Source organism: Pogona vitticeps, chromosome 2, assembly GCF_051106095.1.
Source record: "Pogona vitticeps strain Pit_001003342236 chromosome 2, PviZW2.1, whole genome shotgun sequence".
NCBI classification, from domain to species: Eukaryota; Metazoa; Chordata; class Lepidosauria; order Squamata; family Agamidae; genus Pogona; species Pogona vitticeps.
The window spans coordinates 241086107-241107185 of NC_135784.1; the positions used below are offsets into that span (position 1 = coordinate 241086107).

The window sequence follows — 21079 nt, forward strand, 5'->3', positions numbered from 1 at the left end:
AAAAAAAAGTAGCAGACTCTTGGGTACCAGAGGAATGTGAGAATGGTTATTTACTGCTTGAAACAAATCCCTCCTGCAAGTAGTACCTTCTAACCTTCTGGAGCCAAAAAAGATCTGTGTGCTTTTTGAACATAAATGTTTTCTAACAGATTTTTAGTTATTCAATGATGAGGGAAAGTCACCCTACCATTATTGTTTTAATATAATATAATTGTAGAACTGAAGAGGTGGATAGGACCATGTGGATCACCAAGTCCAGCCCCTGCCAAGGAGGCACAGTGGGGAATCAAACTCCCAACCACTGGCTCCGCAGCCAGATACCTGAATCACTGAGTTATTTAGCAGTTCTGTTTTGTTTTTAAGTGTTTTTTTGCAGATGCTAAAGTGGAATGAGCAAGTCCAGGTACAGACTAATAGTAAATTGCTGCAACATGGAAAACCTTTACTGCATTTGACTTAGTTATAGCACTGGTTCTTAACCTTGGGTTACTCAGGAGTTTTGGACTGCAACTCCCAGAAGTCTTCACCACCAACTGTGCTGGCTGGGGTTTCTGGGAGTTGCAGTTCAAAAACATCCGAGTAACAAAGGTTAAGAACCACTGAGTTATACCACCATCTTGTTTATGTTACTATGGGAATGAAGTGAGAGGTGGTTGTGGGATTTTGCTTGTTCTACACCTTCCAGAGTAGTGTGAATTCAGTAACTGGGTGGTATATTTAATTAATTAATTAAGTAAGTAAGTAAGTAAGTAAATAAGTAAGTAAGTAAATTGTAGTGCTATATTTTCACTGTATGTTTAGCTTTTTTGGTACACAGTATATGTGGTGGCACTGTGGGCTAAACCGCAGAAGCCTGTGTGCTGCAGGGTCAGAAGACCAGCAGTCGTAAGATCGAATCCACGTGACGGAGTGAGCACCCGTTGGTTTGTCCCAGCTCCTCACCAACCTAGCAGTTCGAAAGCATGCAAATGTGAGTAGATAAATAGGTACCACCTCGGTGGGAAGGTAAAACGGCGTCCCTAGTCACGCTGGCCATGTGACAACGGAAACTGTCTTTGGACAAGTGCTGGCTCTATGACTTGAAAAGGGGATGAGCACCGCCCCCTAGAGTTGGACACGACTGGACTAAAAATTGTCAAGGGGAACCTTTACTTTTTACCTATACAAACAACAGCACCAGCAAAACAGACAATAATTTCTCCTCATCAGTTTCATGGGAGAACAGCTGATTTTGAATATTAACAGATTGGTAATGATGAAACGCAGAATTGTACCTCTTTACACTAAAAAGATTTACCAAGTTATTTTGGAAGCTTTAAAAGTTACAGTAAACTATGAGCTGAAAAACAATGGCTGACAACAAAACATAGTGCAACAGTCTGAGATGAACACATTGTCTTTGCTCTTAGGAATAAATGCTTATTTGGTTATCCCACTTTTCCATCAAAAAAGGAGCTGAAAATACAAAATTAAAAACAAAATATTGCTTTATATGTATGAAATAAACACAATTAAAACACAAGAGGAACTGAGAACGGCTTGACGCCGTGATGAGACAGCAGCAGGAGGACAAAGCTCTGTTCCCTGGGTTGAATTCTGACCTGTTTGGGACACCCTAGGGTGTCGAAACCACCCCGGAGAGGTGGTGAACTGGGGGGAACCTGTTGATCATGAGGGGGGACGGCGGTCATCCCCGTTTGATCCAGGAAACTCCCTAATCAGCCAGCGGGCAGAAAAAAGCAGTTTCTTGCTTGCAAGTCATCAGCAGCTGACAATTAAGAGTAGCAATAATCAGCTATTCAACATCAGTGTTACTACTGGGTGAGATATATTTTTACAACTTATGAATGCTTATGAATACCCCTCGAGAAGACAATTATTATATACAGAAAAAAAGAACCTTCTATCAGTCTCATCAATCATATAGCGGCAGAAAATCTGGAGAGAGGGATAGTTGATGCAAAGAAAATAATTTAAAGATTTATGGGACATTAACTACTCATTTAAATATATTTAAAATATACTTTAAGAACATTATAATTTGGCGTTATAAATCTTAAGAAACTTTCTCGTAAGTTATTATTAATTAAGATTGGACTTATCTCATGTTTCGACTATTTGAAGTTTTTTGGCATAACGCCCAGAACAGTGACCTTGAGTAATCTACTGCTGTTTAAAAGCCTGGAAACCTGTTTTTTATTTATTTTGGATTTTTTCATGCCTGGCTGGACAATTAACCCTAAAGTGGATCTTTTTAAACTGTATTGTGAGACTCTGAGAACTGCCCCGAGAGCTGGAAGTGTTTGTGTTTGCCTAGCTGGTGTAAACCTGTGGGAATTAGGCCATCAGGCCACAGATACAACCATTGCATTGTACCTTCGTACTTTGGGGGTTTAAATTTTGGTTCAGGTCTATTTAGCCAAGGCGGACTCTTTGAATTGACTCTGGAAACTTGGAATATTTGTTTACCTGGCATCAATTTACCAGGGATCAACTATGACACAGATACAATCAGAGAACTGGACTGTGAGTCTTGGGAGCTTCGAATCTTGGGCAGCTGGAACAGAATCGCACAGCAAGAGCAATTTTGGGATGAAACAAAATCTACCCGTCAAACAATACTAGAAATAGTGAGATCCCACTACCAAGAGGAAAATTTATTTAATGAACATTTGAAGAATCATAGTCAACAAGAGACAGGGAATAATGAAGGAAATGAGAGTGTACCGGATGATGTATACCAATCAAAAGATGAGCTGGAGGAAATTAATAGGGAAAACTTAAGAGAAACAACGTTAATCTTGGATCCAAAGAGAGTATTAAGGGAAGACAAGGGGAGAAAATCAGCAAGATTAATTTTTAAAAGTCTGGATCTATTGAAGATAGATCAAATGCCTAAAGATCTAGTGGAGATGAATCAGATGCACAAAATGGTTTCAGGGGGCATGAAAGATGGCAGAATGTTTAGAGAGACAGAAACAAAAAATGAAAAAAAAGAGAAACAAGAGAGGAAATTACTTAGAAAGATGAAAAAGGGGAAAATAGGAAGGGGACCCTTAATGTTGGAAAACATGTATATACAGTGGTGCCCCGCATAGCGACGATAATCCGTGCAGCAAAAATCGCTGCAAAGCGATTTCGTCAGTATGCGGAAATAAAAAGCCCATAGGAATGCATTAAAAGCCATTTAATGTGTTCCTATGGGCAAAAAACTCACCTTAAAGCGAAAATCCTCTATACGGTGGCCATTTTCGCTGCCTGGTAAGTAAGGAAACCGCGCGAAAACACAGCAGGCGGCCATTTTATTTACCCAGCAGCCATTTTGGAACCGCCGATCAGCTGTTGGAAAATCATCGCTATGCTTTGATCGGTATGCGAAACAGGGTACCAATCATCGCAAAGCAATATTTTCCTATCTAAACCATTGCAATGTGATCGCAAAAACGATATAAAAAAATTCATTGCTATGCGGATTCATCGTTAAACGGGACGCCCGTTAAGCGAGGCACCACTGTATTTAACTTTGGGAATTGTAAAGAAGCATATTCTTTATATTAAAAAGGAGAATTAAATTGAAATAAGGGACCTCTAACCAGGGTAAAGATGTAATATGGTGGCTTTTTATTTTATGTTAATTAAACTAGATATAAGGTTGGGGCATGGAGCCGGAATTACTTTTATTAAGAATGTTATTAGAAGAACTTGAGAATATTGTATATGATGAAAGTAATATTATGATAGTAGCCATATTGTATACTAAAAATGTTCATGAATGGTTTGAGTGTTTGAAAGATGTCTGGAATCTGGGATACAATTGGGAAGACACTGAGGTGTAAAAATCAAATAGTTGTAAGCAAATCATGTAACACGATGTTTGATAAAAAAAACACAAGAGGAACTATATAGCTAGCATCCAAGTATGCAATCCCCTTTCACCTATAGCTGTATTTACATCCTGTGGCCTGTGTCAATGAAGAGAAAAGGCTTAACTGAATGCTACTAATGTCATAAAGAAAATAGGGAAGCACATGTGCTGGTTTTCCTTGGATGTATCCCCAGAACAGATGTGATCCATAATGATGGACTCACTTCTCCATGGCAATCTGTGCCAGTCTCTCCTAAACTGCTCTCACCCAGGTGTTTTAGACTGCACATCCCATCAGCTTTAGCCAATACCATCAGTGGCTGGTGATTATCTAAGTAGCTGCAAGCTGGGGCAGACTGTCTATGCCATATTTTAATTCTTACAGGAAGATCAATGACCTTCATTTTCAGGAGAAGAACTACAGTTTAAGAAAGGTTCTAGCCTTGTATTTGAAATGCAGAGTGGAGGTTTTCCTAGTTGGCAAATATGCTGTTCATGAAGGGCTGCAGTAGTTCCTTAGGCTTGGAAGAGCTCCAGCTTGAGATTTCAAGTACATTTTATAGACATTTGATGTTATTTGGGCATTTTTGTGCCAAAAGGAACAGAAGAAAAAACCTAGTATTCCCCTGTAGTATTCCCTGATAGAATTTCCATCCTATTCTGACACAAAAGGAACTAGAAATCACAATGCAATTTTAAAATATCAGTTTAGGCGTTCTCTGGAGAAAGCCTAAACTGGATCTCTGGAGATCCAGAGCAGCTGTCTTCACATCAGCACCTCCATATCAAGGATGAGATCCCTCAGGGGTCATCTTTTTAAAAATATATATATCGAGATCTCTGGTTTATATCAAGAAATAGCTTCTAAAATAAATCCGAAATAGTATTTTAAATTACTAATCTTTAATATTTCAGTGCTAAAACTTCAGGGACATCTCAGGAGCTCCACAAAAACAATATCTGACCAGCTTCAGGCCCTTTTCAGTGCAATGTTTCAGCTGATGCATTCAGGATAAAGGTTTAGCCTTTCATGGAAAGGAGTCTGTTTAACCTGAGTTTGACTGTAACACAACAGTGAGAAAATTGCAATCTTCCACCTATTGTTTGGTTCCAATTTCCATCAGTGCGAGGCAGCTTGTCCAATGCTGAGGCATGGTGAAAACCAGTATCTACAAGACTGTGGATTTATTCCCATTTCTTCTCTGATAGATGCACTGTCTAGCACACACTCTTTGCACGCACACTGTAACAAAATGCCTTTATTAGCATTTTGATGGGACAAATATTTAAAGTATTAGCATAGGGGCATGGACATGAGCATAGGAAGAAAGCATGAAGAACACACTTTTTGCAAACTAAGGCATTACAAAGGAAGTAGAAGCAGATTAAGATTTAAGTAATACTCACAGGTGTTTTTGCTAAACATTTGTGAGTCCATTGATTATGATGATTTATGCATTGTTGTCTTAACTTGTTATACTGCTTGGCTGACAACACAGAACTTGGTTATTTACGTCATGATGCTGTTGGGATGACCTAAGTCTTACTTCTCTGTGTATTGACTCTCTTGAAAATAGTAGAAAAGGAACAGCTAGCAGAACAGTATCTCTGGGTGGGAACTATTGCCCACAATTACAGTAGTTGTATACCTAATTTTAAGAATGTGACAAGATGTTGAAAAGGACCTCCAAATTGGTTTAACTATAGGTTGGTGTATCGGGTAGACTCTACCGGTTCCATCAGGAAAGGTCTCTCCTAGGCCAATAGGAAATTTTATTTACTTTAATTTTGCTATTTGTATTTATGGGGCTCTTATAGAACATGTTAGCCAATTATGATGGAATTACTTTACAATAAAATAACAATGATATAAAATGTTGTCATGTATTAACAAGTCGCCTCCAACCATATGAATTAGTGACGTCCAAGAAGTTTGGTCAGTAACAGCCCTGCTGAGGTGTTGCAAATTCAGTGCTGTGGTTTCATTTATTGAGCCAATCAACCACATTTTAAGCTTTCAGCTTTTCCCACTGTCTGCAACTTTTCTTAACGTTAGTATCTTTTTCATTCAGTCTTGTCTTCTCATGATATATCCAAAGTTTGATATGATAGTCTAAATTTAGTGTTTTAGATCTTTGCATTTTGTTTCAGTTTAGTATTGGAAGATAAAATGATTAACTTGAAAATAAAATACAAAACTGTAAAAACAGAATATAAAAACCAGTGTGATAAAAATACAAATGCAAAGGCCAGCATCATAAAAATACAGAGGAAAGCCAATATGATACAGGAGAGTACAAAATAAGGTAAAACCAGGCCAAAATGAGCAATACTTTAAACTATCCAAATATAGTACACATTTAAATGAATATGAGCCAACAGTGCAATGTGGCTGCAAAAAAAAGACAAATGCTATTTTAGGATGTATTAACAGAAGTATGGTCTCCAAATCCTGTGAGGTACTAATTGCCCTCTATTTAGCAGTGGTTAGTCCTCACCAAGAGTATCGTGTCCAGTTCTGAAGGATGCCAACAAACTGGACCAAGTCCGGAGAAGGCCAACAAGGATGATCAGGGGACTGGTAACCAAGCCCTGGGAGGATAGACTGAAAGAACTAGGGATGTTTAGCCTTGAGAAGATAAGATTGGGGGTGGGGTGGACGATATGATAGCACTTTTCAAATATTTGAAAGGTAGTCATATAGAGGAGGGGCAGAATCTATTCTCAATCATCTCAGAGTGCAGGCCACATAACAATGGGCTCAAGCTACAGGAAGCTAGATTTAGCCTGAACATCAGGAAAAAAACTTCCTTACTGTTAGAACAGTATGAAAATGGAACCAATTACCTTGGGGGGGGGATGAGCACCCCAACGCTGGAGGCATTCAAGAGAAAAGTGGATTACCGTCTGTCAGATCTGCTTTGACTTGGAATCCTGCACTGAGCAGGGGTTTTGACTTGATGGCCTTATGGGCCCCTTCTAACTCAATTATTCTATGATTCTAAATAGCCAGCATTTAAGAAGCTTAGGGATTGTTTTTCTTTCTTTATCAAGAAAAGGCCCTCTCCCTCCTAACACCTCCAACTTTGACAGCTTTGTGGGGAAGGCAATGGTAGATTATCTTATGGGACATGTAGGCAAATATGGGGAAATATGTTCCACCCCAGTCCCAAACTAAAGAGAGATTTTAAAAGGTTAAAAACAGCATTTTGAATTGGACTCAGAAATATACTTGAAGCGAGACAGGGCTGTCCTGATTATATGGCTCCAGTTAAAAGTCTGTCTACCATATTTAGACCAGCTGTAGTTTCTGGACTGCCTTAAAAGACAATTTATTTATTGGTTTGTTAGTTTATTACTGTATAACAAAAGGGAAGTTACTAGAGCATGGATCACTGCTGCCAGTTTATTTATTTCGAGATACTGTACATAGTATACCAGGCTAACCTGGTGAAAGCTGTGTTCAGCAGTCACTCTAGCTTCTTACTATGGCCAGGCTCCATCCAAGCTTGATCCTTCATGTCTAGATTTCCTTTGATTTGAAAATTGGAAAGACTGGCCGTCCTCTTTTTGTGAAGATGGAAAGATTAGGCAGTGAGCCTTGTAGGCAGATACACTGTTTTAGAGCCTATAGTAGTATTAAACCCTATGTTTTGCAAATATATTGTATACTGGGATCTCATGGCTAATGTACCTCTAGCTTGTGTATTACCAAATATTTTTTCATTTCCTTTTGTGTTCTGGATTCCTGTTTCAGATTTCATGGTTCAGTAAACCATTAAGCTTGAAATGTGTCACTGCTCATAATGAATAAAGACAAAAAATATAGCTGAAGCTGAGCAAAGATAAATTCCAGGGACAAAAATCAAATATAAGCAGAATAAATTAATAGTAGGAGCAGAGAGTGAACAAAATAGGTGAGTGGTTGTGGCGGCAACAGCAGCAGCAAGATGGCAAAATTAGGCTAGGAGCCAAGCAGGAACAGGAAGCACGAATAAAAGGGGCAAAGTCCTCAGAGATTACCCAATTGGTGTTTGTTGTACAGAGAAAAGCCTGCTAGTAAGAAGGGACTGTTTACATAGGAGCAGGAAAGGGCTGTAATCATTCACAAAGAGTAGAAAATAGAACAAAGCAAAGAGCCACAAAAGTGACTTGGGACCTCAGAATCCTGTGGCTTCCAACAAGCTTATATAGGTGAAGCCCCATTACAGTCCAGCCAGCTCCAGAAAGTCTGTGCTAACATCGGTCTATTCTGGTCTTTCTCTTGTTAATCATCCATATGGCATTTTCCTCCCCAAAGATAACACTACGTATGTGGTGGCATATGATTTAAAGCTGATCCAACCAATATACTCCTAAGAGATTGCAGGTGTTCCTGTTCGAGTGATTACAAAGGCGAAATTGCCGTTTGTCAGAAAAAGGATGAAATCCTGTTCCATAATTTCCTGTTCTGTAACATATTGCAGGTTACAGTACTTGTCAATATTTAAACATAATTTCGCTAGGTTAGATGTCAATACAATAAAAGCAGAAAGAAACCTTTTTCATTTCTTGTTGAGTAATCTGTCTTTTAGGCTTGTTTGCATGCAGTAATGTTTTTTTAAAAATAAAACATCCAGTCCCACCCTCAACATCCTGAGGCTCCTATGGAATCCCTTTCATTACAGGGGGTGGGGTGGGGGTGGAAAATTTTTTATTTCTGAAAAGTCACTGCAGTAGTGAAATCATCAGCTTTGCAAACAGGATTTCAGCCAAAAGTGCTCAACACCAAGCCATGGACTACTAAAATGTTTTCTGCATTCACTACATGCAGCCAGTGACAGCATCCAATGCTGTTTAAATACTGATAGTGGGAGACCTGCAAGCATTTTTTTTCACAAGTGGAGGTAGTCACGCATCAGTAAGCTGGTTTTCCTTACAGCCTTGTGTATTAACAGAAGGTTGTTTTATTTAGTGAAATATGTCTGAAGAGGTGGATTGTAATCAATGAAAGATCACAATAAAATCATAGAATCATTGTAGGGTCGGAAGGGGACCTTGGAGGTTTTCTAGTCCAACCTCCTGCCCAAGGCAGGAGACCTCATGCCATCCCGGACAGATGGCTGTCCAATATTTTCTTGAAAACCTCCAGCAATCAGGCATCCACAGCATCCTGAGGCAAGCTGTTCCACTGATTAATGGTTCTTACCGTCAGGAAATTCCTTCTTATTTCCAGGGTGAATCTTCCTCTGATGAGTTTCCACTCATTGGTTCTTGTCCACAATACAGAATAAATCGATGCCCTCTTCCCTGTGACAACCTTTCAGATGTTGGAAGACTGCTATCATGTCTCCCCTCAGTCTTCTCTTTGTTAAGCTAAACATACCTAGTTCTTTTAGTCATTCTTCATAGGATTTAGCCTCCAGTCCCCTTATCATCTTTGTTATTCTTCTCTGCACCCCTTCCAAGGCCTCAGTGTCCTTTTTTGTATTGTGGTGACCAGAACTGGACACAGCACTCCAAGTGCAGCCTCACCAGTGCGGTATAGTGTGGTACTATCACTTTCCATGATCTTGATGCTATCCCCCTGTTGATGCAGACTGGGACTGTGTTGGCTTTCTTGGCAGCTACAGCACACTGCTGGCTCATCCTTAGGTGGTGGTCCACTAGGGCACCTAAATCCCTCTCACAGGTACTACTGTCAAGCCAGGTACTACATATCCTGTACCTCTGCATCTGGTTTCTCCTGCCTAAGTGCAGGACCCTACTTTTCCTGTTACTGAACTGCATCTTATTGGATAGGGCCTAATGTTCAATGTGCAAGTAAACTGAAATAAATCTATTTGTGTTTAAAATGCCCCAGACTTTTTGTTTAGTATGTGGTTTTAGTGATATAGCGTATGCAAGAGCAGACTTAACACAGCTACGTCTCTGAAAATTCATGACAAGAGATCAGTAGTGACCAATCCCTTTCTATTCCTTCTCCCTCTCTAAGTATACACTCTGCATCTCCCCGGTAATTTACCACACACATGCTCCTGTCTCACCCTACCCACTGCCGGACAAGGTTCACAACAGAAACATTAGGAATTGGGACTGTTGGTGCATCGGAAGGGCTTTCCCATGTATATTTGTTTCAAATATTTAAGTCCTGCCTTTCAGAATAACAATCCTTTCATATAAGCATGCAAGTAAACTCAAAGTACATTAATAAAAAAACACTATAAGCAATATTAAAATATCAAGTCACAAGGATGCACTTCCCCGGGCCACTGTTGGTAGAAGGCCTTTCACAGGAAGGGGAGGAAAGTCCAGGTGGAACAAGGAGCAAGGTGACCTTCACTCACCTGCCTGCCTATCTTTTGTGGGATCCTTCCCACATAATCATTGGGAATAATGGCCCTGCCTTGGAAAAATGCATCTGGAGTAGGTTCTGCACTGGTGTCCCCTTGCATGCCTCTTTCTTCTAGGATCAGCTCCACAGAGTGGTATTGCTTCAAGCTGATCTATGTTAAGTATATATTTGGCAGGTCCCTGGCATGCAATTAGTTTTAGAGTGTGTGTTTGGCACTGTTTTCACTTCCTGTGTTGCAGAGGGATGAGAATGGCAAAAGAAATTGTAGGCAGCCAGTTTCTGGGGAGTGCATGTTACAATTTCTCTGTGCCTCTCCCATGTGCCCTTTTTTCAAGTCATGATGGACCTGCTATGGAGATACCCCCATGCTGGGTGTGTGAGAGGAGGCAGCCCAGGAGAGAGTTGGTGAAAACCTTGAGTGAGAGTCCAGTCTGATAATATATAGTATAGTCATGGTTGACTGGAGATTCCATTAGTTTTATTGGGCTGTGTGATTATAATTTTTTTAAAGGAAATCAGTGTCTAGTTGTTAATTTTACAGGTGCTTTTAAAACACAGAAGTCTGTTACCTGGGAATTCGTATTATATGCCTTGGCTATTAGGACAATAATATCTTGGATATGGACACTCCAATTGCAGTATTAAGGAAGAGGAGCAGCAGAATAAAGCAGTGACCCATTTGTGCTGGACCTGATAGTCAAGGTGGTTTGTCATATTGAGATTCCCTCTCCTCTCTTGGATTTTTGTTCTCCTGCCAAGGCAGCCTGAACTTCTGTGCTCGCATGACTTGTGGTGTTCTTACTCAAAGGTGATCATAACATTTCTTCCTTCAATATAGAAACCTCAGCTTCACCATATCACCGCAAAGAGAAAGACAGGAATAAGGCATGCACATCATTTCAGGGGTTAAAGTAAGGCTTGGAAAACACAAGACATACGTAAATCACTGGCACTTTCTAATTTCCCGATATAAAAATGTTTTAAGCTAGCCCTTCTTGGCAAATGGAAATGGGCAGGAGAGCTTTCTTTTGCGTAAGCACCTGCTTTTAAAAATTAATCTGTGTGTGAGAGAATGAGGAAATGGAATCAATGATATGTAGGGAATCAGTCAAATGCAGGTGTAGTTTTAGAAGAGGCAGCATCTTAAAGATGAACTGCTACATTTTAATGTGAGACTTTGTGGATCAAGTCCACGTCCTCAGACATAAGTGTGAGATTACATGGCAAATTTTATACATTCATACATGGCCCCAAACTAAAGAGACACTGGTTGGTTAAGTTGCAAATTGTGTGAGTCAATGAGGTATTTCACACTTAGTAATGACTTCTGTTTCATATTCAGACCTTTTCCATTGAAGCTTTGCACTGTGAAAAGCAATAATGTTGATTAAGTGAAGGAACCCTTAGCTATAGAGCAGGGATCTCCAAACTACGGCCTACAGACCACATCTGGCCCGCCTTGCCATTTTATCTGGCCCGTTGCCTTCAGCCTGTGCCCTTGATGTTGTGTGTGACATAGTTAGGCCCTGTAATTGTGTTTGCAGAATAAATGTGGGGGCAGAGATGGCATCTGGATTTGTAGCAGTGTTTAGTCCCCATCTCTGTGTCAGTGTTGTGTAAGTCGATTGTGTGTCAGTAGGCGCTTGAGATTGTGGGGTTGTCTGTAAGCAAGTATGGGTCTCCCACCAAGTGCTTGGGAGAGTGAAGTATTCTTGTCAAGAAACTAGTGGAGTGAGACTACAATACCTATTCAATATGATTAAGGAACAAATTAACAGGGCAAGGCAAGTATCTAGAAGTAGCCTACTGCAAGATAGACCCAGAAGAGAAAATACCAAATACCACTAGTTTCACTTTTAGTCCACAACTGAGACTACTCACATGCACCATAAGTGATCCTGAGCCCATCTCAAGGACCACATCACCCTTTGCGAGCCTGCTCAAGTGTTAAGATCACCATCAGAGGCCTTTCTTGTGGTCCCTCCATGCTCACAGGTGCATTTGGTGGGGATACAGGAGAGAGCCTTCCCTGTTGCTGCTCTCAGCAAAAACAGACTTCTGGTGAGAGTAGTCTAAGTTCCCTTCAGTAGTCCACTGAGCAGAGGATGGTGGGGGAGTAAATGGGATGCTACCTGCTGCTAGAGCTTGTGGGGGGGGGGGAAAGCATCATTCTAGAACATATCAGCTGAGAAATTCTGAAAGGTGTAGACAGTATAAGGAACATTTCCAAGCCCTGACCAATGCTGGCTTCCAGTCATGCACACGACCAACCCATATCTCCCAGCCTGTGGGAGCGAGGCTCTTTGCTCCCTGCTGAGCCATAATGTTCAACCTCTGCCTTCTACATCCACTCACAATTGTACAGTGCACCAACGCAGCCCAGAGCAGGAATGGGGAACTTGGTTTCTTCAGATATGGTTGGACTGGAACTCCCATCACCTTTCTAGACTCTAAGGGTCCATATGTTCCCAATCAGAGCCCAGAGTTTAAGAGACCTGTGTGTACACCTCAAATTCTTATCCAGCTCTGCTACACTCAAGAGTTCATGAATTTCTTTAAACCAGTGGTTCCCATTCTTGGCTCCCTGGATGTTATTGGACTGCAGCTCCCAGAAATTCTAGCCAGCACAGCTAGCGGTGAAGGCTTCTGAGAGTTGCAGTCCAAGAACATCTGGAGATCCAAGGCTGGGAACCATAACACACTAACTTTCCCGAATCGGGGTGTGTGTATGAAGGTTATAGAAGTCCACCCAAAACTTCTGTTTTCTGGAAAAACCCATTGTATTCTTTGCACATACACCAGAAGAATAGATGGGAAATGAGTGAGAAGAGAGAGAGTCTCACTTGCACAAACAGATAACTGAGCTGGCAGCAGACACCATTCATTTGATTAATTCATTATTCTAGCTTTCCTAAATTACTTTTCATCCATATGGGCAGCATGATAGTGTACAAAAAGGATTAAAAACAATAAAAACTCTTGGTAATCGCAAAGATTTTGACTGTTGCCAAAATGGTATAATGGTGTTGTACCATAATCAAAACTTAAAGATAAGGAGATAGCACTGTTCACAATGTCTGCACTGCAACTGTGACAAAATTATGCTTTTGCACACAGCAGAGAGAGGGGGAAAGGTATGCTTAGCATCTGTTATAAATAGGTGCCAGGTATCATAAATTATTCCCCTCAGTTTCACATTCCTCCATTACCTCATCGCTTATGATAAGAGTATTTATTCTAGTTCCTTGGAAATAGGACTTCCATGTCTCATACTTTGCAAGTCCCCATCCCGTTCTGACAGATTCTGGTAGTGAAACAAATAAGGGCCATAAAATCCATTGCTAATTACCTCTTTGCTTTGGCTTTCTTCTCACAGTGAGGAGCACACCAATGCCTGATACACTTTTGGGCCATGCAACCTCATGTGAGTTTTCTTTGGCTTGTACTGCCTATTTGTTGCATCTGTTTGCTATAATTGTATTCAATAAAATTTGGGCTATTTTTTTTCCCACACAATTGATTGATAGGAGGCCCAGACCTATGCTGGATTCAGATGGGCAGGATCAAGCCCATGGCAAACTCCTCCCCCTGGGTGATAGTGGTGCTTTGGAAGAAAACAAATGTAAGTGGGAGTCTGTAGGACTTTGTTTAATTAATAGTGATTGCATGTTAAAAGAAAAAAAATGTAGTCTTTAATATAAAGTTAGAGAAGACAGACATTCTGAACCACTCAGCATCTAGGCCTATAAACAAAAGGCATTTAAATGGAAAAACATGAAATGAGCACTTATAGGTCAGCAGTTCCCTGCGGAGCTGTACTTTCTAGACTTCAATATGATATTATACCCATGACTGAATTTTTCATAATGAGTTTTGTGGCCTAAATGCACTTTCTTTAAATTGATGCTTTCTGCTAGGTCATTTTTAAAATTTGTTTTGCTTTGTGATTGATATGCAAGAAACATTTTCTTGCTTCAGAGGCATTTGGACAGATGGTGTCATTATATTGGGTCAGACCCAAGGTTAATCATGTGTAAAATAGTCCCATTGTTGTTTTTTTATGGGATTACTCTAAAGATGTCCAGGTTTGGATCTAGCCTACTGAGATTAAGGTGTCTGCCAAAATGCCTTTAAGATCTGACTCCAACTCACTGATTGAGTTCACGGCCAAAAGTTTAGTAATACAGGTAGCTTTCACTAAAAGAAAGAAAAATGTGTGTTGTCTTTTAGTCTAATAAAAATAAGGTATCCGCAATAAATATTGATAAAATTTGTACCATTGTTCCAAATATATATATGCTTAACATACTGACATTTATGAGACTGCTGTACTTCAAAAGCCATGTGCAATGGCAATTGTATCTTGGATAATGTAGCTTCACTGGTGAGCATTCTTTGGATACTGTCCACCACCAATCAGCTCCAAATACACCTAAAAGTAGCATCATCTAGCCAACATTTTACCAGCTTGTCCATAAGAATATTCCGGGAAACTATTAAAACCATTGCTGAAATCAAGATAATCTATATCCACAGCATTCCTCTGAACTATCACACTTGTAACAGTGTGTTTGTGTGTGTGTGTGTGTGTGGGGGCAAATAGTCTGGCATAACTTGTTTTTTTTTTTTTAGAAAAACATGTTTGTGTTCAGTAATCACAAGTTCTCCCCTGAACACTCACTGACAAACTGTTTAATTATCTGTTTGGGAACATTTCCTGATAGCACTCATAGAATCTCACCTCTTCTACATGGATTCTCAGACTATAGGTGGCTCCTGGATTCTGAAATGTCACTTGGGTGCGGGCTAACTGTTTGCACAAGCTGCACAATGAGCTAATTAGGATCACGCTGAATGGAATTAAAAAGAACCCATGCCCTACTGCTGTGCCAGAAATGTGCATGACATCTCTTTAAAAAGGCAGGGTCAATCGAAGTGGAAACGTGTGGATGCCTCCATTTCGAACCAAACTGTAGCAACAGTGACCTCAGTCAGATCCAAATGTATGCATTCATCTGGCCCAGGAGACTTGAATTCATTCAAAGTAATTTTTCCTTCCTTCACCACACCTCTAAAAATGTGGGCTGCAGCCCCCTCCCTCTCTTATGTTTTCAGTTTGCACCACACAAGGGAGCACAGGAATTGAAGAATGCTAAGGATTTAAAATTAGGTAAAGTAGACAAAAGTAACAATACTGCAAACTCTTCAGACAGGCCTTACAACATTATGTATTTTACTACTTGTTTAATTCTATTCAGGTAGGTGTGCTTAAACCATTGACTCCAATGGGTTACAGACATCTAAATGAAGGGGCTTAGAAAATGTCTTTTTTTTTTTAACTCTAGCATCCAGAATACCCCTGGTAAAGCATGGCCCCTGGCTTTTCCAATCTTTGCCTAATTGTACTTGATCAGTTTGAACAGTCATATAGCCACAATCTCCAGCACTGCTCAACTCTGAGTCACTCCTAATATGATTATGAAATTATTTTTGTATATGGCGATGATATACAATGGTGCCATCTGCTGGGCAGTTTAATACTGTATTGATGAGAAAGATTGGCCCATTAACATCTGCAGCATGACAGACACATGTTTATTTTGTTGTTTCTTACAATGTTGAATTTGTATGCTTAGGTGATGGCTTATTTAAGTCTGTTTTTTAATTCTCTTTGTCCTGAGCCATGTGGCCTTTATATTATTGCATTACAGGACAGATGACATACGCTATTCCATGGTCTCGCCCCAAAAGGATAGTTAAATGTTAAAACACAGACACTTCCAGGTACAATATTAAATAGTATCTTTATACAGAACCCCAGTATGAAAACTATTACTTGGGGCATGATGTCCAGTATGGCAAGAACAGCTGCCCCAGTATTTTTTTGCCCTGATTGTCCTCCAATTTTTTTTTTTACATATATTAGCACTACATCAACTTATCACCTTTTCACTAGCATTGATATACTTGTTTAATGCTAGATCACCTCCAGAAGAGAATTTTAAAACAAAAAACAAAATACCCAGAAACAATCCAAACAAAATACATTCCTGCGGTATATGTTATTTCTGGACACGTTAAGAAGAACTTTGGAATGCTGCCACCTTTTCTGGAACACTGTACAACCCTTTCAAAACCAAGCGTCGGGATTGTGAACCATAAAAGGATTGGTAGAGGTGGAACCAGAGAAAGGAAGGGAAAAAAGAGGGGTTCTGAGCTTAAACGTGAGTTGCATCACATTGAGTACGAACTGAACTCCTGGATCAATTCACAATAATTGTGACATCAAGTGTATAGAATCCTACACAGTTGTTTTATTTAAAGTATCCCATGAGCCTTCAAGTGAATGTTCAGATGCTGATAGCCATCCAGATAATTCCTTACATACTATCGCAATTATACCAGAAAGCCACATGTAGTAAAAACAATGCATGGCAAAATAGACACATACATGGTCCAGCACCAGACTTGCTGTTGGCCTTGAGTTTCAAAGCAGCAGCAGATGCTTCATGCTTCAGCCAGGCTTCTGGGTAAAACGAATTAACCAGATGCACAGAACAAGGTTAGTGAAGGAATAACACTGATTTCCAAGTTGCAGCCAGCCCAATTTAAGGTTTTACTGTTAATATATAAACCTGTAATTGACTTGGGACCTGGCTACCTGTTGCCATACAGACCTGTCTGGTTCCCGAAGTCATTAGAGACATGCCTGTCTGTAATGCAAGCCTCCCTGCTGTCCTTTAGATTAATGTGTATATCACCTGTGTGCTCTAAGCAGATGACAAAATACACACAAAAACAAAACAAATGACAAAAGAAATGGAGTACTGTATTTTTCCATTTATAAGTCATCTTGCCATACTTCCTGAGGTCCACACTTCAGAGCAGGGTATTGAAAGTGGTTGCATAATACGTGGAATATTCCACCTCCTGATATGAGACATGCCGCTCCCACTAGACATGGGCACTTCATATTGTTTTCCCTGGAGAATCCCAATCCCGCCTAATTTGCCCCCCAGAACAGGCTGGGCCACTTACTGGGTATTGTACGGCACTCAGCTCTGTCGTCATTATTGTGCCAATTGTGGAAGGAGCCCGGCCAGCTCTTCCCTGCCTCCCCGTGCAGCCAACACTTTGGTGCCAAGGCAGAACAGGGGGTCCATGAGTCGTCAGCTGCAAGGGGAGCTGGGCAAGAACTGGCCGGGCTCCTTCCGTGATTGGTGTGATGACCACAATGGAGCTGAGTGCCATGAGGAGCCCAGTAAGTGGCCCAGTCAGTTCTGGGGAGCAGGATTGAATGTGATTAGGTCACCATGGCACCTGCGATGCTGTGGTTCACATTTGTTTCTCCAGGGAAAGGAATACTAAGTGCCCATGTCTTGGCTTCCACAATTTTTATTCTGAGGCCTTCATTAGAGACATGCCTGTCTGTAATGCAAGCCTCCCTGCTGTCCTTTAGATTAATCTGTATATCACCTGTGTGTTCTAAGCAGATGACAAAATACACACAAAAACAAAAGAAATGACAAAATAAATCGAGTACTGTATTTTTCCATTTATAAGATGCCCCCATTTATAAGATGCCCCCCACTTTTCTAACCCCCAAATTAAGAAAAATTAAGCTTTTGAGTATTCAGCCTCTAATGAATGTATTAGTCTTGAAGATGCTGCAATACTTTGGAGTTTGTTTTGTTTTGTATTGCATTTTTTGTGATCCAGGCTGAAACATAACTGAGAATCTTGGAGATTTCTGATTTTGTTGATGGAACAGATTAACATGTACACCTCTCTGAAATCTATTAAAAGGCACCCAGGTGCTTTATACTGGAGGTGGGTAGGCATCTTTGATGGACACAAGGCCCAATTCTGGCACCCCACCTGTATTTGGATCATACCTGTATGCCACCAAAATTCAGCAGCAACAGGGGGAAAACAGGTTCAAACAAGCATATTATTTGTTTCACATGCATTGTAGCAGTTCACTATTGAAGTCTGGCAGCACAAGAGTGCTGCACAACAATTAAAGCAAACAGTTTCTGTCTTTCAATGGGATTTTTCTTTTTATCACTAAATAAAAAAATGCTGATCTTTAGAGGCACCTTTTTCAGGGGTGCTTTCAGAGACCTCAAAAACAACTATATATCTGTTGCCTGAAACATCACACAATAGTTCACTTCATGCATTACACAAGTAAATTACTCATAAAAATTGGAATACTAAACTAACACTGGAAGTTGTTCAATGTATTTTAGACAAATATTCTCCAGGTTTTGGCTCTCTGTTCATGAGTTTCATTCTTTTTCTAGAAGCAGGTGCATCATTTCCTCTGAAAACTTAAGAGAGTCATCAATTATCCAGTCTTTAGGCATCAAAGGGAAGATATATTCTACATCCTTGGGAGCAGATACACCTTCAATTCCAAAACTGTATGTTGGTTCCCTCCACACTCCAGTTGTTTTGGGCTTCCGTTTTAACAAACCTTTGAACAACTTCCACTGTAAATCCTTCAGGCTGTCAAAAGTGACGTACTTCACTTCTGAAAACAACAAAAAGCAGGAGGTTCAAAATGCAGCTCTTATTTAAGAGGGGAAAGAGAAGAAACGGCATTGAACAATAAGCAGGAAAATGCACTAGTTTTGATTGGGAGTTCTGGATGCTAGGTTGGCTTCATCGGTAAAGGGGGGGAAATGCAACTGTGCTGCTTTTGGGAGCTGATGAATTCTCCTGGGGTAGGAACCAGCTTTACAATTCAGTTTGTAGGATTTAAAATGATGATGCATGTAGTAATGGCAGCAGGCATTGTCTTAGCAGAAAAGACAAGTCCAAAGAAACAAAGAGAAAGAAACTACATGATCTTTAAATGTAAGAGAAATACATTGAATATTAATAAAATAGGACCCCCATGTCCGTGGAGGATTGGTTCCAAGCCCCGCTGCAGATGCTAAAAACTGTGGATAACAGTGAATGCTATACATAGCAAGGGAAACGGGGGGAAATCCAGATATTTTCAGGTGCATTACCAGAACTAGATACTAGAGGGTATTAGAAACCATACTATCTATTCTTCAACAACAAGAATTCATAGCACAGTCTCTGGGTCTCTCTAGTTCTGGTAATACATGTGAAAATAATGTTTTCTGGATTGTTTTCATTTGATATTTTTAATATTTTCAGGCCATGGGTAAGTGAAACTGTGGATACTGAACCTGCAGATATGGGGGCCTTACTGTAGTATTATGAGGTTGACTAGGCTGGAGCCAGAAGAGGGGGACCAAGTAACAAGGGCAGGGAGTATCAGTGCATTGAAGGAAGGAAGGAAGGAAGGAAGGAAGGAAGGAAGGAAGGAAGGAAGGAAGGAAGGAAGGAAGGAAGGAAGGAAGGAAGGAAGGAAGGAAGGAAGGAAGGAAGGAAGGAAGGAAGGAAGGAAGGAAGGAAGGAAGGAAGGAAGGAAGGAAGGAAGGAAGGAAGGAAGGAAGGAAGGAAGGAAGGAAGGAAGGAAGGAAGGAAGGAAGGAAGGAAGGAAGGAAGGAAGGAAGGAAGGAAGGAAGGAAGGAAGGAAGGAAGGAAGGAAGGAAGGAAGGAAGGAAGGAAGGAAGGAAGGAAGGAAGGAAGGAAGGAAGGAAGGAAGGAAGGAAGGAAGGAAGGAAGGAAGGAAGGAAGGAAGGAAGGAAGGAAGGAAGGAAGGAAGGAAGGAAGGAAGGAAGGAAGGAAGGAAGGAAGGAAGGAAGGAAGGAAGGAAGGAAGGAAGGAAGGAAGGAAGGAAGGAAGGAAGGAAGGAAGGAAGGAAGGAAGGAAGGAAGGAAGGAAGGAAGGAAGGAAGGAAGGAAGGAAGGAAGGAAGGAAGGAAGGAAGGAAGGAAGGAAGGAAGGAAGGAAGGAAGGAAGGAAGGAAGGAAGGAAGGAAGGAAGGAAGGAAGGAAGGAAGGAAGGAAGGAAGGAAGGAAGGAAGGAAGGAAGGAAGGAAGGAAGGAAGGAAGGAAGGAAGGAAGGAAGGAAGGAAGGAAGGAAGGAAGGAAGGAAGGAAGGAAGGAAGGAAGGAAGGAAGGAAGGAAGGAAGGAAGGAAGGAAGGAAGGAAGGAAGGAAGGAAGGAAGGAAGGAAGGAAGGAAGGAAGGAAGGAAGGAAGGAAGGAAGGAAGGAAGGAAGGAAGGAAGGAAGGAAGGAAGGAAGGAAGGAAGGAAGGAAGGAAGGAAGGAAGGAAGGAAGGAAGGAAGGAAGGAAGGAAGGAAGGAAGGAAGGAAGGAAGCAAGCCTAACAGACCAGCAAAGACTGAGCATATGGGGTAGTCATATATGAAGTTCAGGAATCTGTTTCTGTCTAGCTTATATTGTTCTAGAGGAGACCATGCTGGATAACAGCGCTCCACAAGACAACATTTTGTTGTATATCCTACCTCTCTTGCCCAGTTGATCAGGTCATTTTTATACTGATTAAACAATATTATGATGCATTAGATTGGACCTGGTCAAAGACAGACAGAGCCATTGAAATCAGGAGCACGTTAAGGCAGCAATTTGCCAACAAGATTTATGCCAAGTGCATTATAGTGGCAGATGTAACTAACAGGATTTTGAACCATCACATCATTTTCCTAGTTAATGGAAATCTGCTTTGGTTATTGATCCCAGAGCGGAGGACATGTGGCCTTTCTGGTAGTGCTGACATATAACTGCAACTCCCATCAACTCTAGCCAGTGTGGGCAGTAGTGAAGCGTGATAGGGGATGTAGTTCAACAGCCTTTAAATAACCAATGATGAGGGTGGGAGAGGTAGCCCAGAAATATCTAGAAAGTTTCCCCTCCTTTTTTATAGAATGCTTTCTATGTGTCTCTGTTGAAACAGTTAAAATGCTATCAAGAATGGGCATAGAATCTAGGGGATT

General features: G+C 40.7%; 1 protein-coding gene across 2 annotated transcripts in view; it reads right to left on the minus strand.

The window, feature by feature from the left end:
• Nucleotides 1-350: 350 nt before the first annotated feature.
• LOC110085553 (uncharacterized) overlaps nt 351-21079 on the minus strand; it is a 31732-nt gene continuing 11003 nt past the window's right edge. For both annotated transcript variants that reach the window (XM_020805837.3, XM_078386160.1), the window contains one exon: nt 351-18735. In XM_020805837.3, coding sequence (XP_020661496.3) covers nt 18491-18735 — 245 coding nt within the window. In that variant the 3' untranslated portion in view covers nt 351-18490. The remainder of the gene's footprint in view (nt 18736-21079) is intronic.